The following is a 15816-nucleotide window of genomic DNA, read 5'->3' as shown; positions in this document are numbered from 1 at the left end:
CCTCCATAGATGCCACTGAAACACCTCTCTTTCATTCAGCTTTCCGTGAAAGCTCTGAGTCTCACTAATGAAAATATTATACCTCATTATAGAAAAATTAAGCTATCCCAGTTTTACCTCTGCGTTAACTGAGGTCTTCTCAAACTGAAACAGACCTATGTGATTATATGATTATATGCTTGAGCCATTGCACAGGATGGACCAGCTCTAGGAATGAATTGATGCTGTGAAGCAAGCTCTGACTGTTAAGACCAGTTAAGACAGCTAGGCTTGTTCAGCCTGGAGGAGAAGAGGCTCTGGGAAGAGCTTAGAGCAGCTCCAGTGCCTACAGGAAACCTGGAGAGGGGCTTTGGACAAGGGCCTGTAGGGACAGGCCAAGGGGAATGGCTTGAACCTGCCCGAGGGGAGACTGAGATGAGCTCTTAGGCAGAAGCTCTTCCCTGTGAGGGTGCTGAGGCGCTGGCACAGGGTGCCCAGAGAAGCTGTGATGAGCTTTAAGGTCCCTTCCAACCCAAACCACACTGTGATTCTGTGATCAGTGGTTACAGAAGTGCCTTGCTTCACTATGCTATGCCACTTCTAATGTGGCTCCAACAGCCACGTACTTGTTTCCAGTTCTTTACAGCCATATATCGACACTACCAAGGAACTAGCTCACACAACTGTGACACCTGCAGTACGGCCTTAATATCCAACATCATCCTTTTATTTGGTTTTACTCACAGTCAAGACCGAAAATAACTCACTGCAGGCTTCCCAAACATTACATCCCTGGAAGCATCACATTGTGCAGGTGATGCAGACCAGCGCACTGGTGTATGGCATTGATACATACTTTCATCATATGGACCTTACAAACAGAAGCTGGTTTGTGCAATCATCCTTTTCATCCTGTTCAGCTTCTGGGACTTGCCATGCAGGGGAGTTTTTCCATCTCACATCTCTCTCAGTTTCACCTCAGTACAGTTTCAGCTAATGTAATGAAACACGGGCAGAAAAAAGAACTCTCGGAAAGAGTCTGACCAGTGCAATCACCCCAGTAACTGCAGTAACAGCTAAGAAGGCTGTTTGATTTCTGTCTCCATGTCTACCCCCTGAGGGGCTGCCTTTGCACCTTACCCATACACGATCCTTATCCAAACCAGGTAGGTTTGGTGAGAAAGCCACAGCTTTCCTTTCAGAGATTGAGAATCAAGTAACATATGCAGAGAAGGTCATATTAGAAGGGAAAGCATGATATCCCCAAACTATTTTCTGAACCACAAAACCAGTCTCTTTCCCAGCATATTCCAAGCAACAGCACAGAATGCTGGGACATATCCTGGGACAGCTCCTGAACTCTCTCATTAATGGTCCCCTTTATTGTTTGCCAAAGCCCACTGAAGAAGAAATAAACTCTGCAGTGTAGGAGTGTACCAGCTCGTGAGGAATTTGGCAGCAGGTTAGGTCCCTCAGCTTCACTGCACAGTTCTCTGGCCTTGAAGATAGCAAAATTGCAGCAGACTATCTCTGCTGTGCATGATCACCCCATAATGAGGAATTTGGGATAATCCAACCCTGGGTTCTGTTCCAGAATCTGGAGGGTACTGAATTTCACACATCATTACTGCAGGCTTGTAATTTCTGTCCTTAACACCTGCTTTCCCTTCTGGAACTGAAGTCCTATCCATTCCTGCTAGCCCTCTTTCTTAATATGGTCTTATAGTGATCCCAAGTACCAAGTAGGTCGAGACTTGATTTTAGGGCCCCTGGTATTACTTTATTTCACACAGTCAGCACCAGTACAAGGACAAATACCAATGGTTTGCTTATGGGAAGCTCTGCAATTGCCCCAACATCCTTTGAGTCACCTCAGTGTTGCTTCAGCTCTCTCTGATGGACTACAGGAAAACCAAGGTCTTTTACAGACAGATGCCATGGCTGTATTCTTAAACAAAGGATATGACAAGAGACGCATGCAGACAGTATAGAGGTGACCAGCAAATGTTGGATGAAAATAGTGTAAAGACCAAATTTAAGCCATTATGCTTGCAGGTGCTAATTCTGTTTTTGAGTTACTAATACCTCTGTCTGTGCTTCTGATTTTGCCAACAAAGAAGTGCACTATAGTCCCTATCGATGATCAAGGGAAACCTCAGCACTGCCAAATGCTGAAGTTCTTGTAAAAAATGGGGCAGTAGTTTCCTTGGATGAGCATGGAGTATGGATATGTGGATCTCTTCCTTTTGTTTTAGAGAAGAATGTGTTCCTGAACAGCAACTCACTGTTGGGCAGGACGTTGCACCCTCCTCCTCCCCACCCTCCATAGGAACTGCTGAGGAAGATCCTCTGGATGCTGAGACCACTTTTCTGTTAGAGTTCCTAACTGGTCCCAGTGCAATCCCATTCCACACACATGAACTCCCACTCCTATAGCAGCTCTGCTCCAAACTGATACTCCAGACATGAAAGAGGAACTGAAAATTAAATAGGGGAGGAACTGAAACGAAACTTGGCTTCATTCGAGTTTCCTCATCATTCTATGCTCATTGAAGAAAAGGAACCAGGGGGCTCTGGAATACACGGTGTGGGGCAGTAGCATATGGGACTATAGATTAAATACCACATAGCTTTTGCACACTCAGCAGTTCATCCCTTCAGAGTACCATGGAGGCCATAGTGGCAGCACATCATCCCTTCTCTGCCAGACCAGATCTCAGTCACAGGAGAGACTTTCTCACTCTTACTCAGCAGACTGAGTCTAGACCCTGTCCTGGCCAGACCCTTTGCAGTCCCTTCTTCAAGCATCAGCACAGTTAAACTGGATCCATGTTTGCACACCCACCTGGCAGAAGTTCAAACTAACTGGGCATGAGATGATAGACAATCCTGCTGCTGTGACAGGACAGAGATGGGGGCCAGGAGACAGCATGGAGACGGGAAGCAGCCGGCAGATGGTGTTCAAGAGCCCAGCTCCAGAGCTGGCACAGCACCCCGACAGGCCTCAAACCTCCCCCCAAACCCAGCTCTTACACACCCTGTGCCCAGCCACATGTCATAGGATAAGTGAGGCACTTCTGCTTGCACACCCCTTCCTTGGACAGCCCGGCAAGTCCGTGCCGGTACTTTGATGTTCTGTTTCTACTTTTAGGAGAATTATTGCCAGGGCAGTTTATGAGGATGGTAAATCACAACATGGAGAAGAGGTTTCACTATCACCAGAGAACATTCCAAACCAGCAAAAACAGAACAGCAGACAGTGACTCTATGTTGAAACTAGACAGGCTCAGACTGAAAAGAATCTGCCACTTGTGCGGATAAGTAGTGACTGGAATGGCTTACCAGGGGGCTCTGTGCTTCTTGAAGTTTCTCCATCAAGATTAAGTGCCTCTTTTTAGAAGATCTGCTGTATTCCAACCAAAGGAAAAGATGGGACCCTGCAGCCCCTTCCCCAGCAGTGCAGAAGCCTGGGCAGGGGGGGTTATCAACCCGTTCTGCCTTCCAAATCTTGCAAGTCCCACAGTGCTGATTTGCTGAGAGACACTCCCCTCACTGGGAGTGTCACCCACTGCATGGTGGTGGACAGGCAGCTCTGGACCTGAAAAGGATGCCTGCAACACACGGTTGAGGAAACAGGAAATCTGAACAATGTGAGCAGAGCACAGACCGTCTGACCCCACTCAAATCCTCCTGCATCTCTATTTGCTGCCTGGAAAAGGGATCAAAGTATCTCTCAAAACAGTCATACGCAAGAACACAAGCACTTCCCTCCTACGAGATTTCCCTAGGATCAGAAGTCCATGTAGCAGGGGTACATGCAGAGATAGGCAAGAGCCAGCACCCAACAGGCCTCGTTCTCCATGACAAGCAATGGGTTTCTGTCTGCAGAAACTCAGGGACAGGATTCTCCTGATATACGCACAGCAGAAAGGAAACAGAAATGAGCAGTAAATTCAAAAGGCCTCTCAAAGCAGAGAGGGCACTGGAGCTCCTCAACAAACCATACGCCATAGAGTTAGCAAAGGCAAGCACATGAAATAAAAGCAGATGTATGGGGTTAACCCACCTAGCCCATGACACCAGCACCAACAAGAGGCAGAAGGATATGCTTTTTAAGGCAGAGCACATGAACCTGATGACTGCTTGTGGTCCATTCCCCCTGCATCCACAGGTGATGGGTTAGGGATGTCAGGGAGAAGGGGACAGCCGGTGCAGGCAGGACAGCTGCTCCACAGCATCACAACCTACCCAGAGGTGACACCCTTGACCAGGGAACAGTGTTTCATAGCACTGTTAAGCACAGTTTGTCTAGGATCATGCTTGAAGAGAATGACAACTGGGTCAGACATATCAGATGACACATGCAAAAAAGAGCACCACCTATGGCCTGAATGTTGAAGCCCTGGTACTTGTCTAGCTAAGCCTGCTCAGAACAGGGCAGATGTCCAGAAGGGAGACAGAGGGGATGCCTCTCCCACTCCACAGCTTTTGACTTTCCAACTATTTAATTTCTCTGTCTTCTTGACCAAGTCAGCAGCAGCTTGACTTGTCCCGTTCCTTTGGAAGCCCACGTGGCAATGTGGTCCCCTCCCAGTGGTGGAAAAAAGAAAGCCAAAGAAGGGGTTTTATACAGCAAAGTGAGGCAACAGGGATTGAAGGGTCCACCACACAGTCCATTCCATGCTGACTGACCCTCTGTGACTAGTTCAGCCTTGCTCAATAGAGGAAAATCACTTCCCATTTTCAAACTGCAGGAAATCCCCATTCCCCTTCAAAGAAGGATCCTGGGGAGGAAACATCTGTGCACTTAAAAGCCTGAGCTGCCTGAAGATGAGTTAGTTCATAGCACTCTCCAGCAGAGTGCAGCCCCGGGGCTGTCCTTGAACACACAACCCAAGGTAAAGCAGAACAACCCTGAAACCCCAAACACAGGTCCTGAGCAACCTGCTTTAACTCCGAAGAGGGGGCTGGACCAGAGACCTCCAAAAGCCTCTTCCAATTCACATTCTTCCATGATTTTATGGAACAATAGAGCAATGCAGCCTCAGAGCAACTGAAGGGGATGCCTCTAGCTGTGGGAGAGGTTTGACCTGCACGCAGGGGCAGTACCTCCCTGTTGCTGCTGCTTGTTCAGAGTCACACTGAATTCCTGCTGCAGATTCAGCTCAGCAGCAACCCTGCAATGCCCTGCCTGGTGCTGGAGGATCACTGGTGACAGAAAGCTGGGCAAAACATGCAGGGAAACTCCCTGCGAGAAGCAACACAAGGAGACAACAAAGAAGATCTGCCAGAATGTGAACCTGCACCAGAACAGTCCTCTGTTCTGCAGTGAAAAGCTTGCTCTGTATTGATATTACTGAGCTTCTGTTTCTTTCTAACTGCAGTTTTCATATATCATAGAATCACAGAATCCCAGACTGGTTTGTGTTGGAAAGGACCTTAAAGCTCATCCAGCTCCAACATCCTGCCATGAGCAGGGAAACCTTCCACCAGAGCAGGTTGTTCAAGCCCCTGTGTCCAACCTGGCCTTGAACACTGCCAGGGATGGGGCATACGCAGCTTCCTCAGGCAGCCTGTGAGAGTCTCACCACTCTCACAGTAAATAGCTGGCTTGGCCAAGGTGTGCGTCAACCCAAGCATATGAAGCAGAAACAAGGCAGACGTGGCGCAGTCAAGGAAGTGGGGTCTGTGTTTGGACACAGCTGATGCCGCAAACAGAATTTGCTAGTGAGAAAAGCACACAGAAGACAGTTGGTGGCAGGGATGCTCGTGTCCATTCCAAGTTTGGCTTGAAAATCCCAGCACTGAGAAATGCCCCGCAGACCTCTCTGGGTCCACCAACTTGTGCCCTGCGGAAGTGGGATGCCTGGGACACCTCTGAACCCCGCCAGCATTACCCACAGCCTCTCTCTGTCCCTCTAGTACTTTGAGTCATTCTGTATTTTGTTCATTTTTATGCAATCTTTCTTGCTCAACATTTGGTTTCCATGGAGTCAGATACACTGTGCGAAACAGATTTATATTTAGAAAGTGGAGCGGCTCATATGACCCATCCCAGTTGTCATGGCAGCCAGCACAGCTTCCCTTTGGCTGCATCTGGTGGCACATGGCTGCTGGGGACAAATCCCCCTCCCTGGGTGGCCCTGTGGGCACTGCCACTGCAGCAGAACACAGCAAGACACTGCCACAGCCACAGCTCCACCACTCGTCTTCTTCAGGCACCGTGCCTCATCACTGGCCACCTCCTCCTCAAAGAGAAACGGTTCCTTTGCCTCTGCTAAGCATTAGGGTGTCACAGAGCGCTGCTTGAACACAGCACACACCCCACGTTCCAGTCTACTAGGGCAGCTCTAATTTTTCCCAGTCTTAAAAAAATCCCTGCCCTACTAAGTCCCCCTCTGTGCCATGCCAAAGGCTTCTTCACTCCATCTTCTTCTTGAATAATGTCAGCATCTCCAAGCTGCTGTTCCCTTGGATGCCATCTCTGCCTCCTTCCTACCAACCCATCGCAGCTGTGACCTGGAGGAGGCTCTTCATAGAATCATAGAATGATTAGGGTTGGAAAAGACCATAAGATCTTGTGCATGGGTCTCTGATCAGGGCCAACCCTCTTGGAGCTCCACACCTCTCTACATCCCATTTGGCTCTGAAACGCAGCGTACATGCTCCCCACCCAGCTCTGCCTTCCCTGCTGAGGGCCTGCTCCATCCATAGCTGCCAAACCCTCCCTCCTCTCCCACCCAGGTCCCTGGCTGCATCACAGGCATGTGCCCAGGACCCTGCTTTAAGGTAATATCCATGAATAGCACTGTGTTTGCAGAGAGTTAGCCTTCTGGGACTGGTATACTTTTCTCTGCCAGTACTCTAAATTAGGGGAAAACAAACCATTTCTGAAGGATACATGACCCAGGGAGACAGACAGGGTGATGTTTTCTAGCTCAGTGTTGTGTGAGAGACTGAAGTGAGTGGGAAGAGAAATGCTCTGATCTGTGAATCCCGCCTAGACCCTTTCAAAATAGAGGGTGTTGAGCCACAGGTGAAAATCTGAGTAACTCCAGTCCTTTCTTGCCTTCCTTCTCAATGTGTGCCTGGTGCACCAAGCCACATGACTGGGAGAAGCCACAGCATTGAGCTGCAGCTGGCCCTGTCATAGAATCCCAGAATGGTTTGTGTTGGAAGGGACCTTAAAGCTCATCCAGTTCCAATCTGACTGAATCACAGAATCAACCTCACTGAATTACAGAATGGTTGGGGTTGGAAGGGGCCTTAAAGATCACTTAGTCCCAACCCCCTGCCACTGGGCATGGCACCCATGGCACCAGGTCTGGCCCAGATCCTGCTGCAGATGATGCTCACTCGCAGGAAAGCAGCAGTTCAGGGAGATGCTTGGCAATTGCTATCAACTCCTTTTGGCTGAGAGGAAAAGTAGGCAGGTGTGAGAAGTTGGAAGGATAAAATGGGGATGAGGGAGATTCAACGTGGGCAAAGAGTGTGGGAGTGGGGCCCTGATGTGGGGAGGGTGGTTGGCAAGAAGGAGAATAACAAGCATGTGATGGCTCCCAATCTGGGGAGCAGATGGTGTGCCAGGAGGGGAACGCAGTCTGCAGAGGACAGCTCTGCTGGCTTTTTCTCCTCCTGCCCTGCCCAGGTTCAGGGCTTTCAGTACTTTCCTATGCTCCCTTTTCCATGTGCTCCCAGCAGATATGAGTGCTACCCTGTGACAGCATTTAGTGCTATCTGACAAGGGCCAAGAGTCCTGGCACTGAATTAGCTAGCAGGCAAGAAAAGGGAAGCAAAGCACCACCTTCACACCAGGCACTGAAGACCCTCAACAGCCAGATGGGAGCAGCGTCTGCTCTGACAAAACGTGTCTAGAACATGGTGACCGTGGCTAAATGCACATGTGTATCCTTGCAAGTCTAATGCGTATATACCCACAGGGAGCTCAAAAATCACTTCCTAGGAAAAGACAAGGTTATTTTTCCTTTCTGTGCTAATGGACAAAAAGTAATTTAATGGAAAAATCTGTTCCATTCCTTTTGAGCATCCCCTTGCAGCTACTGTTACCCAGCCAAGCTATGCGTGGAAAGGTGATGGCCAGAGTGAGACCGGATGGGAAAGAAGCTCCAGTGAGTGGTCATACTGGGCAGCAGCAAGGAGCTGGCAGTGCTACATGGTCTGGGAAGGCCAAGGAGGAGTCAACCAGGCAGATTGCTGTGATGAAGGTCTCAGATCCACACACAATGGAGCACAGAGGAACAGTACCAGCAACACAGAGAGACAATGATGGGTGGGGAGCTGAGATAACCTAATCCCACAAAGAGCGCACCCTGCCTGGAGCCTCCCCTGTGCAAGAGAGCAATCAGACCCATTGTCTGGGGTGAAAACCATCACAGTGAGTCAAGGGAAAGGCTCTCTAGATCATTTTACAGACTGATAATGCCTCTAGGGTTATAGGGCTCATGGGATGCAGGCAAAGAGTCTCTTGGGATTATACAAAACATGGGATGATTAGGGGAAGAAACAAAGGTGAGCGAATGGCTCGTCTGCCAGCATACAGCCAGCTGGGATCACTGACAAGCAGCACACTCAGTGCTTTGCCCTGCTACTTTTCTGCTATTAGGAAATGAAGCCATGGTGTCTTCCTAACAGGGTGTCTTGAAATAACAGGATGTGGCCAGCTGGGACAAAGCTGATTTCTCAAGAGACCTAGAGCTGATGGTAGCTCAATTTCACATTTCTATGCCCAAGCTCTGCATGCTGCCGCATATACTCATACCACTAGGATATGACAGTGACATGAGCTACTTGAGTCACAGCCCCATCCCCTCAACAGGAATTGGGTTCCTGAGGTCTGCTACAGGTTGCTATGAGCTGGCTGTCCTGGATCCTAAGATTTGCCCAGGCAGGAGCTTTCACACCATGGGTTGGTAGGGTGGGAATGGGCAGGAGAGTGCAAAAGCCTGGGGATGAGGCAGTGCCATCACTCTGAAAGCTCTGGGCTGGATGAGCCCTGTGCCAGGGCAGCCTGGGGGGAAGCAGGAGCTGTCCTCCCCTTACCCTGCTCAGGAGGGATGTGCTACTGTCTCTGACATCAGCATCTGGTACAAGGCAGAGCACCAGGGCCAAGCGCTCTGAAGGGCTTTGTTGTCCTGGGGAATCAGGGACAACAGGGCTATTGTGCAGGAAACCTTGTACTGCAAGAGTCACCCCCATATGCCCAGAGAGTCACAAGGCCAGGTCAGGCCAGCTGCAGCATTACTGCTTGTCTCCAGTCTGAAATGACATGCTGTGGGGACAGATCCCCCTCTGAGTGACTGCGCACCCGCAGGATGGTCAGCCCAGGAGGCGGTCAGGGAATGTGGGGGCATGATGCTTGCTCCTTGGGAAGGTGACTGGAAGCACTTAAAAGAAGGAACTTCCCGCAGCCACCTAAACGCAGTGTGTCCCTTGCCCTGGGCTGCTGCATGGAAGAGGGGGGCAGAGGGGTCTCCCCCAGCAGGCTGGGGGACAGGCAGAGAGCTGGGCAGCACAGCTGTGTTCTGTGCTCCTTGGGCCTGGGAGTGCAGCTGGTTTTGGAGAAATGAAACATCTGGGAATAATGCCAAATGTTTCTGTACGGGGCCTCCAGCCTGCGCGCTGCAGGAAGGCTCTGCCCGGCTAAGTGCTCTCTCCGCTGTGTGCTGACACAACACGCTCTTACCAGCCCAGGATGAAGCCTGCGGCCTAGCCATGGTCACCTGCATGCAGGAACGTGTCCCCTCTCTCCGACCAGGGCCAAGAAGGACTTGAGGAGAAGGACTTGGGGGTGTTGGGTGAGGAGAAGCTCCCCATGACCTGGCTTCAGTGTGCTCTTGAGCCCAGAACCCCCCATGTCCTGGGCTGCACCCCCAGAGCGTGAGCAGCAGCGCAGGGAGGGGATCCTGCCCCTCTGCTGCGCTCTGGGGAGACCCCCCTGCAGCCCTGATCCAGCTCTGGGGCCGCAGCACAAGAGGGACGTGGAGCGAGGCCAGAGGAGGCCATGGAGATGCTGCGAGGGCTGGAGCAGCTCTGCTCTGGAGCCAGGCTGAGAGAGCTGGGCTGGGGCAGCCTGGAGAAGAGAAGGCTCCTGAAGGGGAGACCTGAGAGCAGCTCCAGTGCCTGAAGGGGCTGCAGGAACCTGGAGAGGGGCTTGGGACAAGGGCCTGTAGGGACAGGCCAAGGGGAATGGCTTGAACCTGCCCGAGGGGAGACTGAGCTGAGCTCTGAGGCAGAAGCTCTTCCCTGTGAGGGTGCTGAGGCGCTGGCACAGGGTGCCCAGAGAAGCTGTGCCTGCCCCATCCCTGGCAGTGCTCAAGGCCAGGTTGGACACAGGGGCTTGGAGCAAGCTGCTCCAGTGGAAGGGGTCCCTGCCCGGGGCAGGGGTTGGAGCTGGAGGAGCTTTCAGGTCCCCTCCAACCCAAGCAAGTCTGGGATTCTGTGATTCTGTGCAGAAGCATGGATGGCTTCATGGGATTAGATGCAATGTCAGGGTTGGATATTTCACAAGACATTGCAGTGAGCTGCAAAATGCGTGCATGAAGAACTGGAAGGGAGCCCCAAGCCACTCTGGTCTTCACGGGGACATGCGCTACCCCATCCCAAACAATGCCATAGGGTCACCTGAAGACAAAGCAGTAACTGCTTAACTAGTCAAATACTTGAACAGAAACCTAGCAGAAATACGAAGAGGTGGTAAGGAAACCTGTGCCTTGCTGGCTGTGCAGCTCCTTGAGGCACACTCTTGGCCTTGTGCGCAGGCTGTTCAGTGTTGTGCCATGCTTTGCTTCACCCTCCTTGCCCCTAGAACAAAACCCCTCCCAGAGGCATCCCTCACCCAGGGATGGTAACACAGTGCCATTGCAGGGACTCTTAGTGACAGACTCATTTGCTTTTGTGATTTGCATGGAACTGGGACAACTCCACTCTGGCAATACACAAGGTGCAAAAAGAAGTTATGCGTAAAAATAAAATAATGACAAATATACGAGTCACTGTGAAAGAAAATGTTTCTCTCAATGGTACCCTCTGCTTGTGCAACATACCTTCATAAACACATGCCACTTCCAAGGGGGCTGTGCCAGAGCCTGCCTTTACTTCGTTTCTCATACATCACTATGGCTTTTTTAACAAGCACAATTCTACTGCTGTGTTCTGCAGTTTCCCAGACACAATAAAATCTCTTTGTGAAAACAAGCCATCATTACTGTCTGTTCTTTTAGGAAGGAAGGGATTCTCCCTTAAATTATATAGACTCCCTCCACGTGCACACACAAGCATGCAGAGCAGAGCCAAAGCATAGCAACCTCCACCTCTGCTGCACTCATCTGCCAAATATAGCTATTTACAAAAACATTTTGGAGCAAGCGAGTAACATGCCTGCAAGTTAGAAAAGCAAGTAAAAGCATCATAGAGGAGTTTCTGGTCAGACCTCCAGACCTGGTGTACTCCCCTTCTCAAGAAAAAGGATATTCTGAGATTGGCCAAAAAATAATCAGGGCTAGTTGTCTGTATTTATCTTGAATTAGTTTTTAGAAGACTTTAAATATCCTGTCTCTTTTAGCAAGAATGTTGCGACCGGCTCCCTGAGAACGTTATTGTAATCAACTGCATTTCTGAAAAGATTCTTTTATTACAAATATTATCTCAAAATCTATGCAATTAAACCAAAATTGGAATAGTTAACTCGGATTCTGTTCCTGGCCCCAGGCCTTCAGCAAAGCTATTAACGTTTTGGCATATTACAGCTACATTTTCCAGCACTTTAAAATGAAATTTGCTTCCCCCAGTTTCTGTGGTAGGTCAGGATCCCCAAATAAAGCTCCTAGCTGCTTCTGCAGGCAGCCAACATGGGAACTTCTTATTTAAACCATCCTCAATTCCCCTTGAATGGTGTTTCCCTGCAGAAGAAATCTGTTATGCAGCCCCCGACATGATATTCCCTGGATTAAATGGCCCTCCATGACCAAAACTTCAGGAACCTCAGATGCAGAGAAAACAATGAAATGGCCAAGATACAAAGTGCTGCCAGATGCACATTCCTGCGCCCTCCCTCCTAATCTCTCTCAGGCGTGGGGAATGTAACTGCTGTGGCCTGTAGCTTGCAGTAAAACACACTCAGACCCACATGAGTTTTTACTTTTGCTGTTGCTACAATTCTAAATAAATGAGCAAGCAAAAATCAACCAAGGGATGAAGGACATCCCCGTAACTTGGCAAGGCTGAAGGAGGCTGAGGGAGCCTCCACACAGAGGCAAGGCTCAACCAAGACCCCAGCCTGCGGTGAGACAGATGGACAGGACAGGCAGCCACCAGAGCATGAGTGGGTGCTGGTCCAGCAGTGGAGCTGGTGTGACGGCAAGTAGGAGGCCATGTGCCCACCCCTGCTGGGGGAACAAGGTGCAATGTGTGGCACTGCCTTTGTACCCCCACAGAGGACTGAGATGTCACTAAAGAAAATCCTCCTTTTCCACCAGGCTTGACGACTCTGGAGGATGCTCGGGCAGGACATGCTGAGCATGACCACAGGCATCTGTGTCTGGCTGCCTTGACTGCTCCCACAGGAAGGCCTGGACAACCATGGCAGCATTGCCTGCTGACACCAGAGGATGCCATATTAATTTACAAACTTCTTCCCATTATAGTAATGGGGAAAAAAGGGCAAATGTGACAGACAGGTAATGCAGCACCATCAGTTACTTCTGAGGATGAGCCTTGGTGGGCACAGCAGCAGACACTGTACCACTGTACGTGAGCCATGCGCTCCCCTTTCCGCTCTGCAGCTTCTGCTGCTCCCAGGAAGGACCAGGCTGTTTCACATTGACCCTGGCAGCATGAAGTATTCTCTGGAGCCACTGTCCCCACTCTGGCACTCCTGCACAGGGATTCTGCTCCTCCTTCTGGCCTTCCTGATTTGGAAGAGAACACCCATGTCTCTCTCCCACATGCCACCTCCCCTCGACTCTAAAGTGAGAGAGGATTTCAATAGACTGGGCAGTCTTTGGTAAGATGGATGCCTCTTATCTCTGACATACCACCGCTGACAGGAAAGGGTTCGTTCATGTTTGCTTCCTAACTAGCAGCATACCCTTGAGCATCTGAAAAACTTCCGTTTCTTGTCCTTGCAGCTACTGCTCCCAGCCCTCAGCACGCTACAAGGAGCTCGGATCTCATTTCCCCACTTCATGTCTATTTAATGAAACACCACCATACAAACATTTTGTCTCAGAAGAATATCCAGGTCACCACACTGGTGCAGTGAAATTCATTTAGTCCTGAGATGGCCTATATACAGTAGCACCATTTCAGCCAGCACACTGCAGACAGTGGGAAGGATGCAGAGACAAGGGATGACACAGGCAGGCCTCAAGAAATGTGCTGGGAGACAGATGTCATGGCAGGGGACTCATCTGTTGGAGGTGATCAGCTATAGACAAGACAGATGGACGCAGCAAAGTGGAGAGGGCAGAAACACAGACATGAAATAGATACTCCGCTTGGAAAACTGCAAGTACAAGAAAACAGCCCCCGAAACAGCCAATGGGAGGGAAATCCCTGGAAACAGCCATTGATGAATTCTAATTCACCCCTGGCAGCATCAGAGTGTCCTCAGAAGAACACTGTGAGTGTCACTGGGTCACCTCCTCCTGCCCTCTTTTCCTGGTCACTCCCCTGCCCCACTAACACTGGTTTAGAGGAAATGAATGACCTGTCCATTTTAAAACAGCCATGCCTCCCTTCTCGACCCTCCATTCTCTTCTGGACTTTACTGGACTTCACGCTCCTGATTGCACCAGAACAGCCACTTGAACTCTAGTTCTTAGAAGAATGATTCAATAGATTATTTAACAACTTTCAAGGACCCTGGGCAGACAACAGGGATGTAATTAAAAGCCTGCACCATCTCATCATGGATAGATCTGTTGAATCAATCTGCGTGTGACTGAACACTAGCCCCAAGGTGGAAGTGGGGCTGTAGGTGTCAGCAGTGGTACAGCCCCCTGGAGAGACAAACTGGGAAGGGAAACAAGAGAGCAGCCTGAGAGACATGGACCTCAGCAGCAGCTTGGTGGCAAGTTCTGAGCCTCCGATTTGAACAAACTGGTTAGTCCAGAAAGGAGGAAAAACCAGAGATCTAGGAAAAACACCCTGGAAGGAAAGAGGAAAAGTTGTTTACTACAGAGCAGGAACGAGTGAGAGGGGAGTACCTCAGATACATAAACAAGCTGATGAAAAGAGAAAAAAGATGGTTTATTTTCCTATCCATCACAGGTGGGATAAAAATGGATTTAAACTGCAGGAAAGAAGGTTCAGGATAGAGGTGATCTTGAAGCCATAGTATGTCTTGGACTTCCTTAAGAATAGGCCAGATAATTGTTTATAAGAAATGATGTAGGTATTATTGAGCCTTTCTTGGAGGAGAGGAGCGAACCTATGACTACAATATGAGGATACACACACGTACCCTAGGCATTTGTTTTCCATAGAATCATAGATCATAAGATCACACTATGCTGACATTCCCTCATGTGGCTTGGAATAGACACACTTGATATGAGAATGGAAATATTATTTAAAGTATGACATCATGTATTAGAAAGAAAAGAAAATCCAATGTAACAAAATGCTACTTGGAAAAGGTCAACACTTGGAGCTGAAAGTTAAGAACTGGGGTGGGGACTATGTCCTCTTTCTGATGGCATTCACAATCTAATCTTTAATAATATTATCACAGATCATTTTCTTCCACAGGCCCCTGATGCTTGAGTTATGTGATTACTCAGACCCTTCTTAACTCCTACCTCATTTCCATCCTCTGGGGGGAAATATATTATGAGGGTAATGGACTCAGTTGTAAGAGCAACAATTAAGATGACCACAATTGGGAATAGAGCCCTGGAGACCACCGTGATGTGTGTTTTACTTCTCCTTGATCCTGGTATTTAGGAACAAATACGAGTCATTTTACTACCACCAGCTAAACCAGGGATACCTCCTTGCAGACACCCGTTTTCAAAGGGTTGTGGAAGGCCTGGGTTCAGGTTTGTTCATGAATCATTTCTCAGCTCAGTCATGTTTGTTCCCCTTACATTCAAACAGCTCTCCATCCATAAGCCAAGTGCAAGAGAACTTTTCCAACCCACTCTGAACCATGAAGCCAGACAACCTTCTGCACTGGTAGGGCCCCAGTAGGGCCTTTTGAAAAGTCAGTAAAAAAATGAATGTGCTTGAGTGAGAGACACAGGGTCATTGTTTCTGAGAAGACCTGGTAAAAATTAGTCAGAGGTTGATAGGATCACAGATCCTGTGCTGTATTATTCAAAGGATTCTGCAGATCAATGACCTTAGATTAGTACTAAGCATGCTGGGCAGAACAGTCTCTGCAAACCCCTTGGGCACTGCAGCACACCCATGCTCGGCACATCTGAGGGTTTCTGTGAGTGGCTGAGCTACAGAGCTGCTCCTGTCCCCCTCCAGCCCAGCACCCAGCAAAGGCAGCATCCTGGACACATTCAAGGCCAGGCTGGATGTGACTCCTGACAACCCGAAGATGTCTCTGCTCATTGCAGGGGGGTTGGAACTAGGTGAGCTTTGAAGGTCCCTTCCAACACAAACTATTCAATCTATGATCCTGCAGACTGTGCTCTCCCATCACCCTCCTCTTCTAAGCCTGTGGCACTGCCTCTGGTCTCATATAATTACCTGGACATCATTACCTCAAAGAGGCACAAAGAAATAATTCCTACACTGTAAGCCCTCTCTACATGAACCACTGGAACTTCTGCATGTGAACCACAGCAGTATTCGCAATGGAGGTAT

General features: G+C 49.4%; 1 protein-coding gene across 5 annotated transcripts in view; it reads right to left on the bottom strand.

The window, feature by feature from the left end:
- The window catches only part of GAS7 (growth arrest specific 7), a 96749-nt gene that overhangs the window by 64218 nt on the left and 16715 nt on the right, over positions 1-15816 (bottom strand). For 2 of the 5 annotated variants that reach the window (XM_065693583.1, XM_065693584.1), the window contains exon 1: positions 3322-3499. The exons of the other annotated variants lie outside the window; for them this stretch is intronic. In XM_065693583.1, the coding sequence (XP_065549655.1) occupies positions 3322-3354 (33 nt within the window). In that variant the 5' untranslated portion in view covers positions 3355-3499. Of the gene's footprint in view, positions 1-3321; positions 3500-15816 lie in introns of those variants that run through there. 5 annotated transcript variants of the gene reach the window in all.

Source organism: Lathamus discolor, chromosome 13 (genome assembly GCF_037157495.1).
Source record: "Lathamus discolor isolate bLatDis1 chromosome 13, bLatDis1.hap1, whole genome shotgun sequence".
NCBI lineage: Eukaryota > Metazoa > Chordata > Aves > Psittaciformes > Psittacidae > Lathamus > Lathamus discolor.
The sequence above is the reverse complement of the archived record's forward strand: the minus strand, read 5'-3'. Positions and strand labels throughout refer to the sequence as shown.